Source organism: Chenopodium album, chromosome 6 (genome assembly GCF_948465745.1).
Source record: "Chenopodium album chromosome 6, dcCheAlbu1.1, whole genome shotgun sequence".
Classification (NCBI taxonomy): domain Eukaryota; kingdom Viridiplantae; phylum Streptophyta; class Magnoliopsida; order Caryophyllales; family Amaranthaceae; genus Chenopodium; species Chenopodium album.
The window spans coordinates 2,745,016-2,769,571 of record NC_137839.1 but is presented as its reverse complement, the minus strand read 5'-3'; the positions used below and the strand labels follow the sequence as shown (position 1 = coordinate 2,769,571).

Below are 24,556 nucleotides of genomic sequence, written 5' to 3'. Positions count from 1 at the left end.
ACTTTTTTTTGGTACAACTTCTGAAACCATTGATAGTAAGCCAAGTGTTTTAAGAGGCTGCTAGGCAAAGACAGCTGCAGGATCATCTTCATCTTGCAGAGTGTTGGTGGGCGCAATGTAGGCTAATAGGGCAGTCAAACCGTGTCGAAAGCGGAGAACACTATTATAAACAAAGTTATGAAAGAAAGAAGGCCAAAGAGAGAGCATGAGAAGGCAGGGGTAGAGGTATAGAAACACATGGGTTGGGCAGAGGAGCGAGAATACTAGTGCACCCATCAGGAGAAACGACCATCCGTGTCGATAATCGATTCGTAAGAGTATGTAAAGGACACTATCAAATTCTTCAGGCACTGTAAGGCACATTTGCAAAGAGACAGAGAGGAAAATAAGCAATATCACAAAAATCAGTAAAAGGGTTAAAAGGGGATTTTTTTGGTACGTTGTATTGATATGATTAGAGAAAAATAGGCTGAAATAAGGCCTTAGGAAACAATTTATGACAAATAAAAGAATCCATCTTATGTCATAGAAGTAGAAGAAAGATACTTGTGTAGGCGATTGTAAATGAGTGGTTAAGGGGAGTACATTGAAGGATTGACAGCGGCGAAGAAGGTAATGCCAAAGAGTGAGTAGGAAGAATAGTACAAGGTAAATGTAGGAAAAAATAAAAGCAGGACATAGTAGAGAGAATATGAAGGAACAAGTTAAAGGAAAAGACCATCCGTCGTGATGATTAACTAGTAAACGGATGAAAATACAACCATCAGCTTCGAGAATAATGCATATTTTCAAAGAAGTTGATAGATAAAAGAGTAACACCAAAGAAAGCACGGTAGCTTTCAGGAGGCTCGGGGGTGAGGCCGTAGTAGTAGTGGTGGTGGTAGTAGTGGTAGTGTCATCTGCAAAGAAAAGATAGAATTGGTGTCTAACATACAAATTGATTAGAATTAGAAAGATCCATCTAATGTCATAGTAATGACGACCTTGAGTATGATTAGATAACATTTTTTTTTGGGTGTTGTTTGGATTATTTTCTTGTTTTGATTGTTGTTAGAATAAAAAAAAACGAGATCATGATATGTGATGAGTATATATATATATATGCTATCATTGTGTTGAAAATGTGCACGAGCAGATCTAATGATATATATGACATATGAGAGGTGGAAGATGCTGCTTTAGAAATGTTAGCATAAAGTTATACTCCAGTTTTTTTTAAAAGGCATGTTACCTTCCAGTTGATATTGTAGAATTATATTATACAGTACATTCAGAGGATTCTGTCGGGAAAATCCCAGGATACACACTATCTGTGGGACTCGATATAAGGAATATCAGGAAACATGAATTCTAAATTTCCACAAGCCACAAGGTAGTGCCATGTAATCATTTATAATAGTATTTCCTCTTTTTTATTTTATTTATTTTTTGAAGGAAAGATAGAGCTTTTATTCATAAAATTAAATCAAGTCCATTTATTTCCAAGTGTATAATAGTTTTGTTATAAAAAATCTGATACAAAATTTATTTATTTTTTTTTAAAAAAAAAACTAAGTAACCAAAAATATAATTTTACAGTAAATTTCAAGTTTGTTATTCTTTTTTATAAATTTTTCCCTTTATTTTAATTTACTAGGGTGGCGCCATGTTTGGGAAGCTCGACAAGCTTGATCTTTCAATTTGGCTTTATGTTACTACTTTGGTTGTTAGCTAACATTAATAACTTAATAAGGAAAAATATTAAACAAATATTTTAAGGGTATATATGTCTACACAATAACACAATGTTCTTAAAAGTTCAAAAAACAAAAAGGAAAATTAACATTAATGAGAGCAAATTAATAAACAATTTAGAGGATATAGTTATCCAAAAGTTATTCATAAGAGTTATTTCAAGCAAACTTTTTAAAAGGTAGGGAATTAGGGATCGATAAATGTCTATCACACTATTGTTAAAAGTTTAAAAAACAAAAAAGACAAGTAGCATTAATAAGGGCAAATAAGTAAATAAACAATTTAAAGAGTATAATTATTTTGTTCAAATACAATTAAAATAAGTAAGGGCGTGTTTGGCATCAGTTTTGGTTTTCAGTTTCCTTTTTTTTTTAAATCAAAAAAGGAAACAAGAAACAAGAAACAAGAAAAAGGTGTTTCCACTTTTCTGTTGTCAGTTTCCAAAATTATCATAATTTTAATAAGTTATATAATTTTTGATTCATTATGGGACACATGTCATATACTTTTAGAAAACAAAAATCTAAAAAACAGAAAACCACAGCAATGCCAAACGAACCCTAAATAAATAATTTAAAGAGTATAATTATCCTGTTCAAATACAATTAATAAGAGTTATCTTAAACAAATGAAAGAAGATTCATTCACTGTAACTATATTACAAGGTTTTATACCCAAGTCATTTAATGCAACATTATCCTTTTCTGCGTAGAAAAATATATAATATAATCATTCCGTTGAAAATGTACGCACGAGTTGATCCCAATAATGTATGAAGTGTGGCTTTAAGAATACTTTCAAACAATTATTCAGTTATTCTAGATAAATTAGCTAGATTATATCGATTATTGTGTTTTGACTCCAACACTAGACCGCTAGCTGTTAGAGTCGTGGGGAAACATTAGTTAGAAATTTCTCCAAAGTAGTGGGTGTCATACTGTCATGTATCGTTGTAAATGTAAATAAATACTCCCTCCGTTTTAAAATACTTGATCCATTTCTCTTGGACACGTATGCCGATGCTAATCTTTGATCACTATTATTTTTAATTATCAATAGGTATAACTTTTAACAATTGAAAATTAATAATCTATTTATTGAGATGATTCCAACAAGTACCCACACGACTATTTTTTTTTTCTTATGTATAAATCACAAACATTAGTTAAAGTAGGATAAATGAATAGTGCAAAAAATAGAAATGGAGCAAGTATTTAAATACATTAGCTTTATGTGTACATGATACCATGAATAGGATGATCATGGAGTTGAAGGATATTTTGTCCCCTATCTCCCTTAGAAGTGACCTATGTTCGATCCTTACCCCACCGCTCCTGTGATATAGGAGGGGCATCCTCGTATCGAGTAAAGAATTGAAGTATGGGTGGATTAGTTAATTAAAATTTAAACATAAATACTTAAGATATAGCTTATACTCCGTACTTGGTATGATATTGTGTGAAAATAGTATAGTGCACCCGGGTGCACCCGGAAAGAACATTAGACATATTTTAAAGAACATGGGCAAAAAAAAGAACATGGGCAAAAAAAAAAGAACATGCTAGTGTTAGAAAAAGAACATACTTATGTTTGACAAAAGAACATGTTTGTGTTTGACAAGAACATGACATTACAAAGAACATAAAGTCTTTACAAAAAGAACATATTATTTTTCATGGTTACTTAGGTGTTGAACGTGTTTGAAAAATAACATTATATTTGACAAAAAAGAACATGTTCGTGTTTGACAAAGATGTAGGTGATCATTGGGTGGGCCGGGCCAAGGTTAAAAAATCAGCTCACCTCTCGGGTCGGGCCAAATTTTTGGCCGAAGTTTTTGTGCCCAAAATTGTCCGACCGTGCGGGCTTTTCGGGTCGAGTAAAAAAATCAACTAAAATGCATTCCCAAACCCGCCCAAAAAATTAACTTTAAGGGCCGGGTCCGACTCAATTTTGGGGGCGAAAAAAATTCTGCCCAAAACCCGTGCAAAATCGGGTCGGGCCGTTCTAACTTTGATCACCTCTAGCCAAAGAACATAAAGTCTTTACAAAAAGAACATGATAATACATTAAAGAACATATTCTTTTTTCTGGTTACTCGAGTGATTGGTTGGTTTTTTTTTTTTTTTTTTTTTTTTTTTTTTTTTTTTTTTTTAATGTACATGCATTAAAGAATATATTGTATAATATAAAGAACATATAGTTCAAACTCAAAGAACATAATCATCAAACTTAAAGAACATATTATGCTCATGTTCTTTATAAATATATATAATGTTCTTTTTTGCCCATGTTCTTTTAAATATACCTTATGTTCTTTCCGGGTACACCATGCGCATAGTGCACCCGGGTGCACCAACCATACATTAGATATTGTGTATCTTTGTTATAAGCTAAACAAAAAGTAAATATGAGCTGTGATTTACTATTAATTGCACGCCCATTTGAGTTCAAAAAGAAAATATGGGCTGATTTAGTAGGACATCATTAGATTATATGAGTTCAAAAAAGTTAATTATGAGCTGATTTAGAAAATATTGACTGTAAAATTCGTGGATCTTGTCAAGGTGCATGGATTAGAAATAAAATCATGAGAATCTCTTGTGGGACTTTAGAATCCGTTAATATCAATTTGGATCAATAAACATCCAAGTACCTTGACTTTGATCACTTTATCGCACGAAAAATGTTGATTAAGTTCTTCTTTCATTATTTTATTTCTAATCCATGCACCTCTTTAATCTTTATTCCATTGTTCGCTTTTTTTCACAATTCTAGTACGGAGTACTCATATGAAAATTTAGCAACTTTTTATTGAGATTTTTTGTTTGTTCATAACCGAACAAGATTGTCCTCAGTCATAATCTCATAATCTCGTGTCCTTTATTACACGGTAAAAGAATGCCAAAAAAAAAAAACGAAAAAATTGTGTTAGAATCACGTCACTCGCAATCTAATACTACCTCCGTTAACTTTTAGTTGCAACTTTGGGCTATTATTTGTGCAGCTCGTTTTGTGTGCGGCCGATCACACCGTAAGACCACTTAAAGTAACCCCTACAACATCGATTAAGTAACCCCTATAAAACTGACCGAGTAACTCTATAACAATGATAAAGTAACCCCTTTAACATTGATCAAGTAACCCCATTACACTAGCAAAGTAACCCCTATAATGGCTGGCCACATATAAGACTTTGTGTTATTTGTGAGGTATAAAATATTCCAAAGTTGTAACTAAAAGTTAACGGAGGTAGTATATAAAACAATTAATTTTCCTTTTCACATCAAGTCTTACTATACAGGAAGCAGTGATGCAAGAATCTTTTATAGTTCGCTGAAACAACTATAAATGATTTCTAAGGAATTGGATGATAGAATAGCCAACTTCTTGTGAATTTGCTAATGAAAAAAAAAAAAAAAATCATTACTAAATTTCTGAGTAAGATTTGTTCCAAGGTTTCCAAGAGCTCAAGTATTGTTTTGAATTATCATCTGTGGCCATCAATTTACATATCTAGATCATTGCTTTACATGAATTTACAAGTTGCCTTGATATATGAATCTCACAGAGAAACTGCTTACGACATACAAAGTAAGTTCTTACACCAATTCCATACTGTCGAACAAAAGATCTCAAGTTTCTGCCTGCTGATACATTCCTTACCCATTTTCTCCTACTTGTTGCTTCCTTTTGATCGGTTACAAAGAAACCAGTTGCATGGGGTACATGAAAGTTACCTTCAGTATCTTGTGTTTGATATATCCTCTCCAAACTTTCAGCAGGCTTCTCGATTCCTTGATCCTTTTTCATTGTATGTATGTCGTGTGTTAGGACATTATTCATTACTCTTTTGGCCTCGTTTACTAAACCAATTGAATGCCAAGCATCTGCAACAAGTCTGACGGTACTGTCTTTAGGATAGATGCCAATGTCATCCATGGTTTGGAGCAAATCCTCTGCCTTCCAAGGCTGCTTGGCTTCTCCAAAACCCCATATCAAAGTTTCGTAAGTTTTCAGATTTGGTGAAACCCCCATCTCTTTCATCTTCTCATACACTCTCATTGCATATTCCATCTTTCCTACACTGCACCAACCACTGATCACAGTAGTGAATATCACGACATTTGGATGTACACTTGATTCACTCATAGACGTCAAGAGTGCTTCTGCTTTATCAGGCTCGCCTGCACGGACATAGCCTTTGGCAAGGATGCTGTACGCATGGATATCAGGTTGTATGCCAGCCTTTGACATGTCATCAAACATATCCTGGCATTTTGACATTAGTCCTGCTGAACTCCATGCATTCATTATGGTGCTAAACGTTACCACATCTGGCTTTATCCCGAAATCTTCCATCAAAAATAATGCCTGTCATAAGCAGCAAGCATCATAGTGTAAGGAAACATAAGATAAATTACCATATACTTAAATGATACTCGCTCCTTTCATTCCTCTGTCAAGTGACATCTTCCATTTGGAATTTCCTGCTCAAATGACACCTTCTATTCAGAATATCCATCAATTTAAGAGACATTCTCCATTTTGGGAAATCCCATAATTAACTCAATAAAATTGTTTAGTCAATTTTTCTTTCTAATTTTTTTTCTCAAAAGTTAGCCTAGCAAAATTGCTTTCACTTTTTCTCTACTTTTTCATTTTTCTTAATAATCCTGACAATAAGTACAAGTGACCTATCATGTGAACCGAGAGAGTACTTAATTTTGGGCACAACAGATGCTCAACTAAGGAAAATTGAGGAGGTGCACTTGGTGCTAGATGCACCAAGGTGTATAATGGATGCTCTGACTCACTAGTATGCCTGGAAAGTTGTTTTGACCAAGCAATATTATGCAAAACAAATTCTCTAAATCTTAAAATATGCTCCCTTTTTCATAATTGTCTAATGAAAGAAACCCTTCTAGTATAATACCAAAATAATAGATTCAGATAAGCTATTCTCAAATTCTTGATGCAGAGCATGAACAGGACATGTGACAAAATTGGAGCCTTCACCTAATTAACTCGTGTAATAGAAGGCGCTCGTGAAAAAAACAAATAGCTTACCTCATCAACACCATCAGTGTCCATGGAGTCTAAAAATCCTTTTATCAGGGTGTTGAACACAATAAGGTTGGGAACCACTCCCAAATCCTTCATCCGATAGAGAAATCGTAATGCATCAGCCATATTTCCTTCAGTACAATACCCACTGATGATGATACCACATGTCCGTTCATTAGGCTGAATTTTATTCTTCTGCATTTCATGTATCATTGCTTCAGCTTTATAAGTCTCTCCATTCTGTGCATAAGCCCTCGCTAATGTGTTGTAGGTGACAACATCAGGTTGCAGACCCGTGGCTACCATTTTATATACTGTATTCCATGCTTCATTAATGCTTACTTTGCACCATGCTCGAACAAGAATATTGTAAGTCATGTCATTTGGTTTGACATTTTCTTCTTCTGACATCAGCTCTAGTAACTTCAATGATTCTTCAGGCTTCCCAGCTAGGCCATATCCCTTTATCAATGTATTGAAAGTACTGATAGTTGGTTTACAGCCATTTTGCTTCATCTTGTAAAATATTCTCATCGCTCCTTTCATGTCACCTGCTTCACAATACGCATTTATGGCAGCATTGAAGAATATAGAGTCAGGTTTCAATCCCTTGTCCACAACCTTAGAGATGAGAGAAGGAATTGATTTGATCTTCTTCTGAGCAGTAAGGGCAGCTAAGAGTGTAGTGTATGTCACAAGAGTTGGCTTGTGTCCCTCTTCCGTTAAGCTTTCAAAGATGGCAAATACTTCCTCAGGTTTCTTCCTTTTCACTAACTTGGTCATCAGTTTCGTTCTAGACAGAACTGCATGACAACCGCGGTTTTCCAAGCAGACAATGCAGCAGTTCCCAGAAGGAATCTCATTTGAAGCAGAGGTTGGATATACTTTATCCTGAAAATATATTGACAAAAATATCTAATATCAGCTTTCTCACAGCTGGTTTTCATGACAGGCATTGCAGATGAAGAATTAATTGCAGTCTATCTCAAGGAGCGAGAAAGAAAAAGCAATAGCAGCAATACCACAGCTGGTGAAGCTCGAACCCATTTCTCCCTTGAATTTGTTTGTCCTTTCCTTTTTTCCATGCAGAGGTTTGTGCCACTTCCTTGGATAACAATTGACCGCTTCTTTCACCTTCAGAGCAAGAAATCCGACTTCAGAGCCTTAGCAGAACATGATTATAAACCACCTTTCATACACCCTGGCCAAATTATTGAAGTGGAGAAATCATAGGCCATGTATCCAAGGAGAGTCAACGAGCTGCCTCCATGACGGTCCTATACAAAAAGATGGTGCATTCATCATTTGGTTAATACTTGATCACAAATTTGTTTGAGGGTCAGTCTGGTCTGTAAACTGATCATCAGCAAAGCAAAAACAACAATGAAATCTCCATATCGTGTTGTCTTTAAGCATCAGACTTTCACTAACAACTTCACGAGGTTCACAGCTTAGCAATATATTCTTTTACTTAAACTCAAATTCTCAAAGTGAGACAATGGACCTAGAAGAACCTGCATACCGCGTCAAAAAAGGCTGGAATCTATCAAAAACAGAAAAGACATCTATGGTATTTCGGAACCCTCAACAAGTTACTGAACCACCCTTCAAGCTCACAAGAGAAACAAAAAAAATCAAATCTATGAAATACTGATTACTACTACTGCTGAATCGCTATAACATACTAAGCATAAATTTATCCCTTGAGAAATCAACACATGCAAACTAGCCAAGATTAGCACACTTGGTCAGAAACCTTCGAGTTGTTGTATCAGGATTCTAATTGCCAACTAGCCAAGGTAAAAGATAAGAACTAAATTTACTACATCATTATTCTTGCATAAAAATAAAATAAAATTGAATTCAGTCTCAAAGTATTCTATTGGAAAAGCCTACCAAGATAATGTTCTTTCTCCATGTGATAAATTACCTTTTCTAAGCAATTTATTACAGGATTGAACATCAATTACAATCACCATACATTATATATCACAAGCAGCTACTCCAAGAGAAAGGCATACGCGTTTCAATCCACAGACCCGGGTTATGCAAATTCTAACCACATTCAACAACTATGCTATTACAATTGCAGCAAAATGATCACATTATCATAAAGAACAGTAAGAACTAAATACTTAATTCTACTTACTCATTCGGAATTAGTTGTCACGTTGTCACAAAGTTTTCATAACAAATTTAGAACTAGACCCTTAGCTTTAATTTTAGAATGGCTGGATTATTAAAATCTACTCCCCTGCCCCCATCACTTAATTAAATCAGTTCAGCATATTGGCAAATCTAATCATAAATCAAAACTATATTACAGAGTAATATATTAGTAACCAGTAACTCAAGTGACAACTTAAGCCCAAGATTACTGATAAATTACACAAGAATGATGAAATACAATAATAATTACAGCAGGCCATAATATAATCAGATAGAAAGCAGAATTAAGCATACATATGATTAAAATAAATTAGTGGGTGATAATAAGTACCTTAATTGGGTGGTAAAAGATAGTTGGGGAGGAGAGAGAAAATGAGGAAAGTTTGGGGAAGATTATAAGTAGATTTTAGGGAGTGAGTTATGTGTTGTGACATGAAATAAGAAATCTTATCCACAAATAATATGTGAAATACTTCAGTTATTGGTTGAGTAAATTTCTACTGGCTCATATTCAAGGATGTTGGGAACTATTTTTGAGGTACCCAACTAGCCAACTAGCTTGCGTGCTCAACTCAACTAGTACAAATACTTGCGAAAACTCAGTAAACTACTACTAAATTTTAAAAAGCTTACAATTTTGTCAATAACGGGGATGTAGCTCAGATGGTAGAGCGCTCGCTTAGCATGCGAGAGGTACGGGGATCGATACCCCGCATCTCCACTTATATTTTTTTTCCATCCGTGGTGACATGTGGATATGGACATATGGTAGGTCTCACTAACAGAGTTATGGACGAAATCCGTTAGTTTGTCGTATTTTCTTTTATTTTGAAAGAACTTTTTTTTACATATTTTCATTATCAAAACAAAAACGAAAGATCAATCAATAGGAATCTGTGGTGACACATGGAAATGTTAGGTCCCACTAACGAGTTATGGATGGAATCTGTTAGTTTACGGTGATTGGCGGTAAAAACCAACTTTCTTTTTTTTTAGTGGTGGTAAAATAATACTTTTTTTATGGAGGTGGTTAAAACAACTTTTTCGTTTTTTTTGCTGGTGGTAAAAGTCAAAATTTCTTTTTTTTTTTTTATTTTTTTTAAAAAAAAAAATCTATATATAATCATCCCATCTATTGATCTGGATTAACTAAATATAACAAACTATTAATTTTGATAGTTTGTCGTTAGTGGGCTGTGGCCTAAATATTATGAAGTAGTTGTGTTTAGTGTTAGCCTATATAATTGATAGAATTTTTTTTTTTTTTTTTTTTTTATCTTGTAGAATTCTAAATATTACTCCGTATCTTCTACCTTTCTTTTTAACATCATACTCCGTATATAAATACTAGATACATGTTAAAATAATCTCCACTAGATCATTAAAGCTACGCTAGAAGCTTTGTTAAAAAAACTAATCAATGGCGGCAGCGTCGAGTGAATTAAGTCTCATTGAAGACCTTCCTACGGAAATTCTGTCACAAATTCTACTACGACTTCCCAACATCAAGTCCTTATTACTCACAAAACTCGTGTGCAAATCATGGTTTACCCTCATATCATCTTCAGAATTCACCCATCTTTATAATCTCCGCCATAACAACAATTCTCTCCTTGTATGTACCAAGCTTGATCTTAACTGTTGCAGATCTTGCAGTCGCTATCTTTACGGAGCCCAATTCAATGGCGATGACGTTTCGAAGGCGGAGAAAATTGAACTTCTTCCATACCTAAATAAGTTGGTATTATCTAAGATTGTTGCTTCATGCCATGACTTGTTACTTTGCATCTTTGGTAACTCTACTTTGATCTTGCTAAATCCATTAACTCGTCTTTACCACGTCATTCCTAGGTTGTTTTACGGTAATAGGGACATTGATCCCCCGTTCTATTATGAAATATACGATTTCGAAATGTTTGGAATCGGATATGATCATATAAGAGATGACTACAAAGTTATGATTTTTGAGAATGATATGGTCGTTAACCAAGTTTTTCTATACAGCCTAAGAGATCGGTTATGGGAACGTTAAAGGTATTTTACGGAATGTTTCTTAAATTATCGAGCATTTAAACAAAAAATAATAAATACTATACCCGATTTTTCAACTGATATTAGACCCGCGGTTGTTGCCAATTGTTTGTTGCATTTTATATATGGACGCAAAATAATAGTAAGGTTTGATGTTTGCAATGGAAAATGGAGTGAAATTCCGGCACCCGGTGTCGAAAGTTACTTAAATGATATAGGGGTTTTGAATGGTTGGTTGAGCCTCCTAGAGGGGGTAAACAAGTTATGGGTGATGAAAGAGTAAGGCGTTAAAGAATCATGGGTTTTATTGTTAAGTGTTTCAGACTTGTATCCAATTAGGGCTTCGTTATTCTCTACTCCATTGGCTATATCCAATGACAAGAACGAAATTCTACTGTATTTGAAGCACCAGTGGTGGATCAGTTATGTATGGTATAATTTGAAAGAGAAAAAGACTAGAAACGCTCGAATTAGTCCATTGAAAGAATACGTTTCAGTGAAGAGTACATTTCCTGTTACGAATATTAGTAAGTTTAATAAAACAAAATAAGGTACGTGCGTAATCTCTATTGATGCTCTTGAACTAACTCTCTATATATATATATATATATGCTCAACCCTATATGAACATTATTATTGTTGTATACTTATATATCCCAATTCATTCATAGTTGGTTTTTGGATAAGTAGTGTGAAATATAATTAACTTTGTATGCATTTATTATATTCATATACTATATGTCGATATATTATTATACGAAGTATATATAGAGTAACACATAACATACCTTTGTAGTGTGCCACAAATTATTATCTCATTGTTAAAAATTTTTTTTTTTTTTTGGCTCTTATGCAGACTTGGAGATGGTAACGAAGTCACGAAGATGATGAGATTATTAATTAGGAGCAATCATCACATACAAGTATACACCTACACTGATTATTTTTGCTGATAATTTTTTTCGAAATTTCCAAACACAAAAAATATTGATCTTGTTTCAAATAATTTTTAGTTAGCATAAATTATAAATATTTCTGTGGTAGTACCGTAGTATAAAGTACTTGTTGGTGTTGCTTTAAACACATCTTTCATTGATCGATTTCAAGTTATTGTTTAAACTAACATGCGCAGTTATCTAATCTAGTACTTCGTATATAATACCATTGAGTTAAATAATTTCTATGAATCATATGCAACCAACACATTTTTTGTTTATCAATTTCATACGGTATCCAGCTATTGCTATCAAGCCCACTTTTTTGTTATGAAATAACCCATAACTATACAATAGGAAATTTTGCGAAGAACTACCATATAAATGACGAGTTTTAAGAACAACTACCATTTAAAACCTTTTTTTTTATTTTGAAAAAACTACCACAAAAACATAAAAAGTTTGAGTAGCACAACCTTTTCTAGTTTTGCGGCTAGAATATCTGGTTGTGGGCCCCTAATCTTTTCATTTCAATCGATTCAGGACGAGAAAAGAAGCAAAATTGTTTGGCGAACTCAATTTAAGATAATATATAACTAATTTGCCTTGTAATTAACACAATTTCTCAATTGAATCTTCAATTCAAATTAGGGTTAATGGTAAAAAAAATTTGAAATTGAAGGTTTTTGAAGTAGGGGGATTTGAGGCAATTGTTTTGTATTACCCAATCTAGGGTTCATTACTCGTTTTTGTTATGTATTTTCAGCAATTAATTAACTTCAACCATGAAGAGATTATGGTTTTAATTTTTTAACATAAGCACAAGGAGAAACGAAGATTGGCAGTTATAAATAGAGGAGAGAGAAATAACTTTAGGAGGGAAATATAAATTGGTGGGCTCCACAGTCGGAGATTCTAGCCGAAAAACTAGATAAGGTAGTTCTACTAAAACTTTTTATGTTTTTGTGGTACTTTTTTCAAAAAAAGTTTAAAATGGTAGTTGTTTTCAAAACTCGTCATATAAATGGTAGTTTTTCGCAAAATTTCCTATACAATATAACACATTATTTATCAGCAAAATTAATTAATAATAACATATACTCCGTACAATATAATACTTTGCATATGGTACAAGAACTAATATACATGTACTATATATATACTTCGTGCTTTTTATTTAATACTAGATCGAGGTAACATACATACAAAGTATTAGTTTTATTTTGGCCATATATATTATACGGAATATATAGAAACACCCAAGCGAGTACGTACATGCCTTATTTAGTAGGAACACCTTATTATAAAAGTTGAGGGAAGAAAATACACATAATACAACACTTATTAAAATTAAAAAATTCGAAACATAGGTTTACTTTTTAATGCCATGGTGATGATCATCGATGTCTTTAGCAGCATTAAGAAGAGCATCCATCAAAGAAGTTGGTTCAGGGATGTTAGGATGAACCTTCTCATACTCTATTACCCACTTTACTATGCAAGTTTCTTTGTCTTTTGGTTCAACATGGCATGTACATATCATGCTCTTGTACTGTCCGTCTAGGATATCACCTTCTGTTATCTTTTGCCTCACCAATCTTTTCTGCTCATCAATCTCTTCGATTTCAGTCTTCGCACTTCTACCAGATTTCCCATCTTATTCAACAAAAAGTACGTATCAGTAATTCATTATCCAATAATAATAACACGCATAATTACTATTCATAGTGTTGGCCTAGCTAATGCATGATGAGGAAAAGACCTTCCAACTTTAAGGTTTTTGGGATTTGATCTTTACTAGGCCAGGGGTACTTTGAGGGTGAAGATCTCTTTATCTTTATTTCCTTTCATTATTAAGTGTCTAGTTCATTAATAGGGCCATATCAACTTAAGAGAAGTGTCGATCTGGTAGGAAAAATCTTATGGTCTTAGTCTAAAGATGGTCATGGGCCGTGCTGACACGTGGGTGGCACGGGCCCAGCACGATTCCGGCACGCCAGACACGTGGATTGTGTCTTGCCGTGCCGTGGGCCAGGGTCTGTCAAAACTTGGCACGGCACGGCTCGTCGGGGATCCAGCATGACACGGCTAGCCCCACCCAGGCACGGCACGATGCCCATCTTTAGATCTCACCTACCAAAAAAAAAAAATGCATCCTTCTTGTTTGGTTAGAGGAATGAATACGTAGTAAAATCTATGAATTTTCCATGAAATGATATTTTGTGGTATCAGGGCAAAACTTTCTAAGAAGTTTCATTTCCAACTCTATCTTATTATCATTATCAACCACACAAGTGCACGTACTTAAATTTTATGGGAAAATTCAATTCTTGTGTAATCCCTTCAATTCTCATTTCTGAAGTACAAATGAGCAAGAAAAAAAAATATTCCATATATGTTTTGCCTTAGTAAAATAGTACTCCGTACCGAATTTTAGTAGAACTGAGAATTGATGGAAAAATTGAATATCAAACACAAAATTAAAGATACTTTATTTGTACATATATAAAAATTAAACCTTCATCATTGAAACTTATTGTTTACCACATATTTAAAAATAGATATTGTAACTAAAATTTAACGGAGTTGTTACTCTTGTTAGTAGTCTTAGTACAACTACGAGTATAGCTTATAGTCATAGATCGAGTGATAGAGTTGAAAGTTAGTTACCTAGAGTGAAATTCCAAGAAAGTATTGAGCCAGGCACACCAAAGTCCTGGCCATGATGCAAGTCACAGCTCTGAACAAAATTAGAGGCAGCATGCTTGATGTGATGAGGTCTACTCTTATACATGTCATGGAATGCATCACCTGCACCTTCTCTCACCTCTACCTCACCCTCGAACTTACGTTTTAAACTCATTCTTCTTATTTTTGGAACACCTACACAATTACGTTAACATGAATGGTTTGTTATGATCACTTTCTTATTTATACTAGAAACTAGAAATATTGGACTTTTAGGACAGTTCATTTTCTTACAATTATGTAGTTTTCTTAATTTTCTTAAAAAATCACGTTTTTTTAAAGTAAATTTCTAGTTTATTGTTGTATTACGAAGTACGGAAGTAGTTTTCAAGGATGACCCCGAATTCAATTCTAATCTGTTTGATTGAGATATATATATATCATGACATCATATTTTCTTAACACTAATTTATTTATTACAAGAGTACACGTGTACATCCAGTCTGGAAAAAAAAAAGATAAGATAGAAGAGTTCTATTCCCGTCTCATATTGAAAATGTATAATTTTTCGGTTTAAAGCATAATTTTCCAGCTTAAATTTTGTTTCACCGGTTCATTTCAAAATTCTTTTAAATAGGATGTGGAAAAGATTAATTTGTTTTTAGATTAAAATATTCATAACGATTAATATATATATATTTTCCGTATACATAATATTATTATTATTATTATTATGAGAATAATATATTTAAATTTATTTATGTTATATTATTATTATTATTATGATTAAATAATATATTTAAATTTATTTATGTTAAGATAATATATATAGTGAATATATCGTTAGGATATATGGTAATCTTTTACGAAGATTATTTCCTATGATTTTAGGTTTCGTATAAATACTCGTTTGATAAATAATTTAATCCATTCATTTTATTTTATTTTCTCTCTAGTATGGTATCAGAGGTTTGTTTGTGTTGTGATTTGGGCCAGCATTATAGACAACTCACATGTGAGGGGGAGTGTTGAGCCTATGAGAAAACCCACATGTGAGTATACCCGTTGATGAATAATAATCAAGTCATTCTATTCTATTTCCTCTCTAATTTAGCAGATTTCTTTGATCATCAACAAGTCTCATCTGTGGTTACATTTGTTTATATGAATAATCACTTTTTATCAGTATGAGCCTTAATTATCTAAGTGGCCTGGATAACCTTAATTTGTCCATGGAGGAACTCTGATCCAATTTATTTTACGAGAAACACCAATTAAACTTAAAAAAAAGTAGTAAGTAAACCTCATTTATATACTCAAGTAACTCCTCTTCTTTTATTTTGACTATTAAAACATAAACCCTGCTTGTTTATAACCGTCAAGGTAACTCTATTTAATCATAGATGTAACTCCATTAGTTTATATATGTGAAATGGTCGCACCATGTGACTAGCCATATATGAATATGTATTCTTTTATCTATTTTCACTTATTATTGTAAAAAGAAAATTAAAATAACTTATATAGAAAGATATCAATCTAAAACCGGTTCAAAATCTTCTAATATATTTGGTCTTGTTTTGATCTCCACATAACTAGTACGGTTCGGCTTTATAAGTATCAAAATTTTGTTGATTTGATATGATCATATGATCTTGAATAGTTGGATCATCGAACAGACGCGCATGAGTACTATTGAAAACATTTCTCTCAGTAAAAGAGTAGTTTGTGGACGTTATATAATATGTTGTGGATCAATATCTTAAGCATTTATATATATATATGGTTAGCTGTATAACTTTTATTGATTTTTAGAAAAAATCATATAATAATCTAACACGTTGTCTAACTAAATTAATTAAAGTGATTTTTGACTAAAACTGTGTCATTTGATTGTTATTTATGAGGTAGCTGGATACTTATTGGAGTCTTGGATATATCATACTTATACTCCTTTTTTTTTTTTTTTATTTATTATTATTAATGTTATACTTGTATTGATTTTTAGTAAATAATACAAATTGTAGCCACTAATCAATTGTATCATATTAAATCTCAGCTCATTAAATTGACTAATCAAAATCATTGAGTTGGATGACTTTGTAGTTTATTTTAAAAAGATATTTTGACAAAAAAAGAAAAAGAATTATATATAAGAATCCACGTTATTTCAGTTTCTTCAATCCTTCTTTCAATCTGATACTCACTTCTTGGCTTAAGTTTGATTTCATATTTAATCGTTGTAGGGATTTTCCAACAAAATTAGATTAAAAAAAGACACATATTTTCATGATCTAATAAACAAAAACAAAGGATCAATTAGCATGAAATTCAAGATGAAAATTGGATATTGCTAATAGCCCTTAAGGTTAAAAATAAACCTGTAATATAGTATTATATATTTCCTACATGAAATATATTAATAGGAGTACCTCATCTTTAGTACTCCTATTAATTTAGGAATTTGAAAATCAGAATAATTAATGTTATATTTTCATTTATTTTTTTCTTTAGCACTTTTATTATATGTAGCCCTAAAATACCATATACTACCTCCGTTACATATTATTTGCAACGATTAGACATTTTTCCTCTTTACTTTATGTCAAATCATTGCAAATAATGTGTCACGGAGGTAGTATAAAAATTTCCTTAATACAATGCTAGTATTTCATGATTTCTTTGTAATTTATACGTTATTAAAACATAATTTTTTTTGGGACAAAAATTAAAAAAATAATATTAAGAAGATAATATGAAGTGATACTCTAAATATTATCTTCAACCTTTCTTCGGAATCCCATCCGACCATGGACACAAAACAGACAATATGTTATTATTAAAGCTACGCTATAAGCTTCGGTAAAAAAATAAAAATAAAAAAAAATAATCAATGGCGGCATCTTCGAGTGAAAACGATGCACCAAGTCCCATTGAAGACCTTCCTACGGAAATTCTCTCACAAATTCTTTTACGGCTCCCCAACATCAAGTCCTTATTACGAGCAAAACTCGTGTGCAAGTCATGGTTTACCCTCATATCATCTTCGGAATTCACCCATGTTTATAATATCCGCCCTAACAATTCTCTCCTTGTATATCCCAATTTCGATCTTAATAGCAAGCTCAGTCTTTACGCAGCCGAAGTCAATGGCAACGACTTTTCGAAGGCGGAGAAAATTCAGCTTCCTCCATACCTATACGATGAGTTGGGATTAATTATGATTGTTGCTTCGTGCAATGACGTGTTACTTTGCATCTTTGGTAGTGACTCTACTTTGATCTTGCTAAATCCATTAACTCGTCTTTACCACGTTATTCCTCGCTTCGATTTTTATGACAATTTCCTTATTTATGGACTCGGATATGGAGTCGGATATGATCATATAAATGATGACTACAAAGTTGTTATTTTTGGTAGTGATTCTTGGACGACGGCCAATGCAGGCGTTTTCTTATACAGCCTAAGAGATGAGTCATGGCAACGTAAATATTACTCAAATAATCAAGAAATAACTACTCTATCCGGGTACTTTTGTCCAACTATTAGGATGATTTCAGGAAATCTGAAACCTGCTGTTGTTACCAATTGTTTGTTGCATTTTGTATATGATTGCAAAAAAATTGTCAGTTTTAATGTTTGCAACGAAAATTGGAGTGAAATTCCGGCACCCGGTGTAAAAGGTTACATACAAGATATAGGGGTTTTAGATGGTTCGTTGAGCGTCCTAGAAGGAAAAGGTTCACAAGACAGTGTTTCGAGCCCAGGGATCAAGCTATGGGTGATGAAAGAGTACGGTGTTAAAGAATCATGGATTTTGTTATTAAGTGTCTCGGACTTGTATCCAATTAGGTCTTCATTAACTAGTGTCCCTTTGGCTATTTCGAGTGACAAGAACGAAATTCTACTGCATTTGAAACACAACCGCCGGACATTCAGTTATGTATGGTACAATTTGAAAGAGAAAAATACTAGAAAAGCTCAAATTGGCCCACTGCAAGAATACGTTTCAATCAAGAGTACATTTCCTGTTACGGATATGAAGAAGTTCAATAAGAAAAACAAGGTACATAACGTAATATCTAATATATAATGATGATTTTAAACTACTTAAGTTAGCTATATATATTTTTAATTTTATTTGATGAATCATATTTTTTATACATTATTATTGTTGTATACTAGTAGTTGTCACCTCCTTACCGGTTTAAACTATTTTTACATATTACTTCGTATTAGAAAGACATGGGATAGATGTCCAAAGTGTAGGGTGTCACAAATTATCATCTCATAACCCTAAACGATTTGTTTTTTCTTCTGTTAAGCAGGAACTAGAGGAGATGGTAATGAAGACGAAGAGGATCACGAGATTGTTATGTCACGAGTATTCGTCACTCTATATACAGCATTAAAACGCTGATAATTTTTTTTTTTTTCAGAATTTAAACATACAAAATATATATTATTGATAATGTTTCAAATAGAAATTAGGTTTTTTTTTTTTTTTTTTTTTTTTTTTTTTTTTTTTTTTTTTAATCTAGCATAGATTATTGTTAGGAAATTAGGGTGTAATCGTGTTTGATTAATGCGGAACAAGTCAATGAAATTAAGAACGAGAAAAACAATAAAGAAGATAAACAAAGAACACAAGGATTTACGTGGTTCGGTCAAAATAGACCTACATCCACGGGTGGGGGATTCGAGAGCTTCTTCACTATAATGGAGAAAGAAACAAGAGAATAATACAAGGAGTCTTAAATCTAATGGCTCAATAAGGTATGATCTAATTGATCAACTAAAGAGTCCTTTTATAACACAAGGAAACCCTAATAAAACCCTAAGATTGTTCCCCAAGTATACTCAAATAGCCGTCATAGAAAAGATATAATTTTAGAAAATATTCCATAAATTATCCTAGAATAACCTAACTACCGAGCTATAGCTCGGCAGCTAGCTCATGCCTGCCGCAAGTCCTCATAGGGCCGAGCTATAGCTCACTCGCATAGAGCTATAGCTCGCAGCCTCGTTGCAAATTTCCAGCTTCGTCAAGTTTTTGTAAAACGGTCATAACTTTCTCGTTTTTTATTGGAATTGGGCATATGACCTATCGTTGGAAAGATCTTGAACCAAGCTATCACCTCCAGCTTGAATCATCTCAAAATCAGTTGTAGTTTGAGATATATAAGCGTTCAAAGTCAGCCCTTCTAGATTTCGAGTCACAATTTAACAATCTCCACCTTGACTTGAAATCGACCAAAAACAAGGTTACTCCACCTTGAACCAAAAACCAAGAAGTAATGCTCATAATAAAACATAAAACCTCCCCTTAAACAAAACTCCATAAGCCTACTCACATTAGGCTATCACCAAACGGACATCTTCCATAACTTGTGAACCGGTGCGTCTCCGAACACAAAATTCCGTACACAAAACCATCACATGGCCTAGATTGAGAATATAATGTCCCGACGCCAAGCATGCTTATCAGAATTGACCAAACTCTCTTTAAACACTTCTTCATCTAAAAAAAAAATCAAAAACTTAAGCAATTCTAGAAAAATAAAAAATTACATCAAGAATTTCTAAATTGCAATTGTACTTAGTAAATCACAAAAGTACCAAAATTGAGATAAGAAATAGCATAACTAGAACAAAATCTAATGCATAACCAAGATTGCTACTTTATTACAAACGAAAATCAAAAGCAATCTATCATAGACTCCATACCAAAAATCCACACGGTTTCTCGTTTTACCAAGAGATCTCAAAGGGGAACTTATCATGAAGAGATCGTAGAAACCGCAACCCTAAAGCTCGTAACCCTAAAGTGCATAATCATCATCATCGTCGGTATTGGAAATATTTGCGGAATTGTCCTCATTGGACTTCTTCACATTCTTCTTCTTAAATTTCCAACACTCGGCTTTGATATGACCCTTCACATGACAATAGTTACAAACTTTTCCTTTACCAAAATTCTTATTACCACCATGAGCAACTAAAGCATTGTTTTGAGCAGGATTATTAGATTTATTAACCAATTTATTTCCAATTAAATCTCTTTGAGTTAAGGCATCTTTAACATCCTCCAAACTCAAATCATCTCTACCATACAATAAAGTATCTCGAAAATGCTTATACGTAGGCGGTAAAGAACACAACAACCTAATAGCCATATCCTCATCATCGATCTCAACATCGATGTTTTGCAAATCCATAATAATAGAGAAGAATTCATCTAAATAAGACTTAAGCGGTTTACCTTCTTCTAGACGAAGATCATGAAGTCTAGATTTGAGTAGTAGACGGTTGGTCACGCTCTTTGTCATATAAAGTGACTCCAACTTCAATTACAAACCCGCAGAAGTCGTCTCCTTGGCAACCTCTCTCAAAACATCATCAGAGAGACATAATTGAATTGCCGAAAGAGCCTTCAAATCGATCTCCTCCCACGTATCCACCGTCATGCCCAAAGGCTTGTTGGATACACCTTCAAGAGCCTTGTGACAGCCACTTTGAACCAAGATGGCTTTCATCTTCAATTGCCATAGGCCAAAATTCACTTGCCTATCGAATTTCTCAATATCAAATTTCATTGGCATAATTCAATCAAACTAATCTATAAACACCTAAACCTTAAGACTTTAAAACCTTAGCTCTAGATACCACTTGTTAGGAAATTAGAGTGTAATCGTGTTTGATTAATGCGGAACAAGTCAATGAAATTAAGAACGAGAAAAACAATAAAGAAGATAAACAAAGAACACAAGAATCTACGTGGTTCGGTCAAAATAAACCTACATCCACGGGTGGGGGATTCGAGAGCTTCTTCACTATAATGGAGAAAGAAACAAGAGAATAATACAAGGAGTCTTAAATCTAATGGCTCAATAAGGTATGATCTAATTGATCAACTAAAGGGTCCTTTTATAACACAAGGAAACCCTAATAAAACCCTAAGATTGTTCCCCAAGTATACTCAAATAGCCGTCATAGAAAAGATATAATTTTAGAAAATATTCCATATTTTATCCTAGAATAACCTAACTACCGAGCTATAGCTCGGCAGCTAGCTCATGCCTGCCGCAAGTCCTCATAGGGCCGAGCTATAGCTCACTTGCATAGAGCTATAGCTCGCAGCCTCGTTGCAAATTTCCAGCTTCGTCAAGTTTTTGTAAAACGGTCATAACTTTCTCGTTTTTTATCGGAATCGGGCATATGATTATCGTTGGAAAGCTCTTGAACCAAGCTATCACCTCCAACTTGAATCATCTCAAAATCAGTTGTAGTTTGAGAGATATAAGCGTTCAAAGTCAGCCCTTCTAGATTACGAGTCACAATTTAACAATTATACTCCGTAAAATATATGTGTGGACGTGTGGTATTATCAAGTACTTCTAGTAGTTGTTTCAAATTAAACTGATTATCAAGTTATTGTTTCAACTTATATCTAATTTAGTAGATGATGATGATGATGATGATACCATTGAGTAAACCGATTGCTATGAACCATATGCAATCCAGACATTTTATTTCATTGATCAGTTTCATATGGTGTCTATTGTAAGCTAATTAAAAGCAATGAATTGTTGTTTCAAGCCCAATTTTTTGTTATGAAATGGCCCTTAGATTTACCATGCAATAATTCCTCATAAAAGGTACGAAGAGGGGTAAAGTTGTAAACAAGAGCGATCGAAGCCACATCTTGGGTTAGTCTGATTCCACAACCTTATTATTTTTATCTTAGTTGATCTCTATCAAAAACAAGCTTCCACTAGTTAATTAATTGATTAATTTTGTTTCGCTACAATAAAAATGATTTTACAAATAACGAATTTTGCTCCAAGTGACAACAATTAGAACCTATAATCTCATTTTCAACAAAAGCTTTTTAAATTAAACTCAGTTTTAATTTCCCCCCTTTCCTTGTCCATGTTTTTTTTAGTTACTAAACAATCAAACTCTATAAGTGATAATTTATAGCCTTTTCTTGTAGAATCCGATGAAAGATATGACTTTATGACCTCAAGGTTACAAGGTGAAATAATCATCACCAGATACACCAAACCTTGTTTAATAAGATCAATTTGAATTGTATGTCATTCTATTTATTGAAGACAAGGAGTTATACAATATCTTTTTGAATTTTAAAGTCAACTTAATGGTTGAAAGTCCTTCTTCCACCCTTACAACTATGTGCAAGAAGGTCGATTGGATTTTCACCCAAAGTAAGAAGGATCCTAATTCCCCCTACTTGTATCTTTGTGAGGAAATTCTCCTTTCCAAAATAAAAAAAAAAAAAAAAAAAAAAAATTAAAATTAAAATTAAAAAAATAAATTATCAAAGTAAATATCGACATATACCAATCTTTAATAATAAAGTACATACATCCTTGTACAACATCCTTATGTGTAGTACACATAATTATTTAGCAGTCATATCATAATATAAAAAGTACAGGAATTGAATACTTAATCATAGAACAAATACATGCCTTATTTAGGTCTAGCTTATGTAAAGCTGGCAACACCATAATAAACAAATAAAGAAAACAAGATTCATAACATAACATTATTATTCTTTGAAATTATTGCAACTCGAAAGTATAATAATATATGCATCATTCCGAAAGAACCGTTGCATATATATTATAGTCAATCAAGTGCAACAATTTTAGAGCAACGCGATGATTGTTTACTTGCTACCATGGTGATGACCTTCAATGCCTTTGGCAGCTTCAAGGAGAGCATCTAACATTGAAGATGGTTCAGGGATACCAGGATGCACCTTCTCGTACTCGAGTGTCCACTTGACTATGCTACTTCCTTTGCCTTTGGGTATAGCATGACATATAAATACCAAGCTCTTGTACTCGTCTAGGAGATCTCCTTCTACCACCTTTTGCCTTACCATCTTCTTCTCTTCATCGATTTCTTCGATTTCAGTTTTGCCAGTTCTTTGCTTCCCATCTTAGTTATTCAAAAACATATAAATTATAAATTTAGTATGTGTACGTGGTAATTTATCGTTATCAATATTGTAAGCAGCTTAATAATTAGTGTAAGCCATTAGAAAGTACAATCCTTTTAATTGTCCCTGAATAATTGACACGTTTAGCTGCTATTCACATACTAACATTATAACTTTTTATTAGCAACACGAGTATTGAAACATATAATATGTCGTGAAATTTATCATAAATATATAATCCACATACTTCCAATGTTCATTGTTAGTTGCAACAAGTTGACTGCCAATAATTTTGGCTATGTATAGAGTATAAAACATATTGCTGGGCTTCAACCATCAGCTTAAACTTTTGGTTGAGTTGGTCCTCTAATAGTATATAGACCAACCACTTTAAGCAGTAAATTAAAAACACGAAGTCTTGTACACCGTAGTAATCAAAAACACAAAACCTAACACTAGGAAATTTGTATAGTGGGAAGTATTTACCTAGAGTGTAATTCCAAGAGAGTACACAGCCAGGCGTGCCCATGACACCGTGACTTAACTCGCATCCCTGTAAGTAATTTGCGCCACCCGAATGCGCAAGGTGGTGAGGTCTGCTCTTGTACAAGTCATGGAGGACATCGGCAGCACTTTCTGTGACCTCAACTTCCCCCTCAAGCTTACGTTTAATACTCATACTCATTCTTATTAATTTTATGTGCACAATCACTTGTAAATTTTTGTGATGTATGAAAATGATCAGCATATCACACCCCTTTATATAGAATGGAGGAGAATGATAAGAAGGGTTACTTCAACAGGCAAATACCACCAAAATTACTAATATGGCCTTTCAATGATAAGGTCTAATAAATTTAATTTGTAATTTTTGATGGTTTAGATACATATTTCAACTGTTTCTTTTAACTTACACCACTTATTTCACGTTTGTCAGTAAATGCAATATTAATTCAATTAC

At 33.3% G+C, this 24,556-nt stretch overlaps 3 protein-coding genes and 1 non-coding gene across 4 annotated transcripts; 1 reads left to right on the top strand and 3 right to left on the bottom strand.

Moving 5' to 3' along the window:
- Positions 1-5,139: 5,139 nt before the first annotated feature.
- Positions 5,140-9,412, bottom strand: LOC145635569 (uncharacterized). The gene is made up of 4 exons (XM_081686879.1): positions 9,302-9,412; positions 7,824-8,078; positions 6,805-7,692; positions 5,140-6,108 (listed from the first exon to the last, which is right to left on the bottom strand). The coding sequence occupies exons 2-4, from the start codon at positions 7,884-7,886 to the stop codon at positions 5,251-5,253; spliced, it is 1,809 nt and encodes a 602-aa protein (XP_081543005.1). The 5' UTR covers positions 7,887-8,078; positions 9,302-9,412; the 3' UTR covers positions 5,140-5,250.
- A 206-nt stretch (positions 9,413-9,618) lies between these two features.
- On the top strand, positions 9,619-9,691 carry TRNAA-AGC (transfer RNA alanine (anticodon AGC)). Its single transcript has one exon. It is a non-coding gene; the product is annotated as a tRNA-Ala (tRNA).
- Positions 9,692-13,111: 3,420 nt separating this feature from the next.
- LOC145634270 (MLP-like protein 31) lies at positions 13,112-14,818 on the bottom strand. Its single transcript, XM_081685692.1, has 2 exons — positions 14,607-14,818; positions 13,112-13,592 (listed from the first exon to the last, which is right to left on the bottom strand). The coding sequence occupies exons 1-2, from the start codon at positions 14,797-14,799 to the stop codon at positions 13,309-13,311; spliced, it is 477 nt and encodes a 158-aa protein (XP_081541818.1). The 5' UTR covers positions 14,800-14,818; the 3' UTR covers positions 13,112-13,308.
- A 7,655-nt stretch (positions 14,819-22,473) lies between these two features.
- On the bottom strand, positions 22,474-24,308 carry LOC145634268 (MLP-like protein 43). Its single transcript, XM_081685691.1, has 2 exons — positions 24,082-24,308; positions 22,474-23,594 (listed from the first exon to the last, which is right to left on the bottom strand). The coding sequence occupies exons 1-2, from the start codon at positions 24,278-24,280 to the stop codon at positions 23,320-23,322; spliced, it is 474 nt and encodes a 157-aa protein (XP_081541817.1). The 5' UTR covers positions 24,281-24,308; the 3' UTR covers positions 22,474-23,319.
- Between the last annotated feature and the right edge of the window lie 248 nt (positions 24,309-24,556).

Coding starts and splice junctions, on each gene's coding strand:
- LOC145635569 (XM_081686879.1), bottom strand. CDS start 7,886: ATGGAAAAAAGGAAAGGACAAACAAATTCAAGGGAGAAATGGGTTCGA. Junction 7,693..7,823: donor TTCGAGCTTCACCAGCTGTG/GTATTGCTGCTA, acceptor ATATATTTTCAG/GATAAAGTATATCCAACCTC. Junction 6,109..6,804: donor ACACTGATGGTGTTGATGAG/GTAAGCTATTTG, acceptor TGCTTATGACAG/GCATTATTTTTGATGGAAGA.
- LOC145634270 (XM_081685692.1), bottom strand. CDS start 14,799: ATGAGTTTAAAACGTAAGTTCGAGGGTGAGGTAGAGGTGAGAGAAGGT. Junction 13,593..14,606: donor TTCTTGGAATTTCACTCTAG/GTAACTAACTTT, acceptor TTGTTGAATAAG/ATGGGAAATCTGGTAGAAGT.
- LOC145634268 (XM_081685691.1), bottom strand. CDS start 24,280: ATGAGTATGAGTATTAAACGTAAGCTTGAGGGGGAAGTTGAGGTCACA. Junction 23,595..24,081: donor CTCTTGGAATTACACTCTAG/GTAAATACTTCC, acceptor TGAATAACTAAG/ATGGGAAGCAAAGAACTGGC.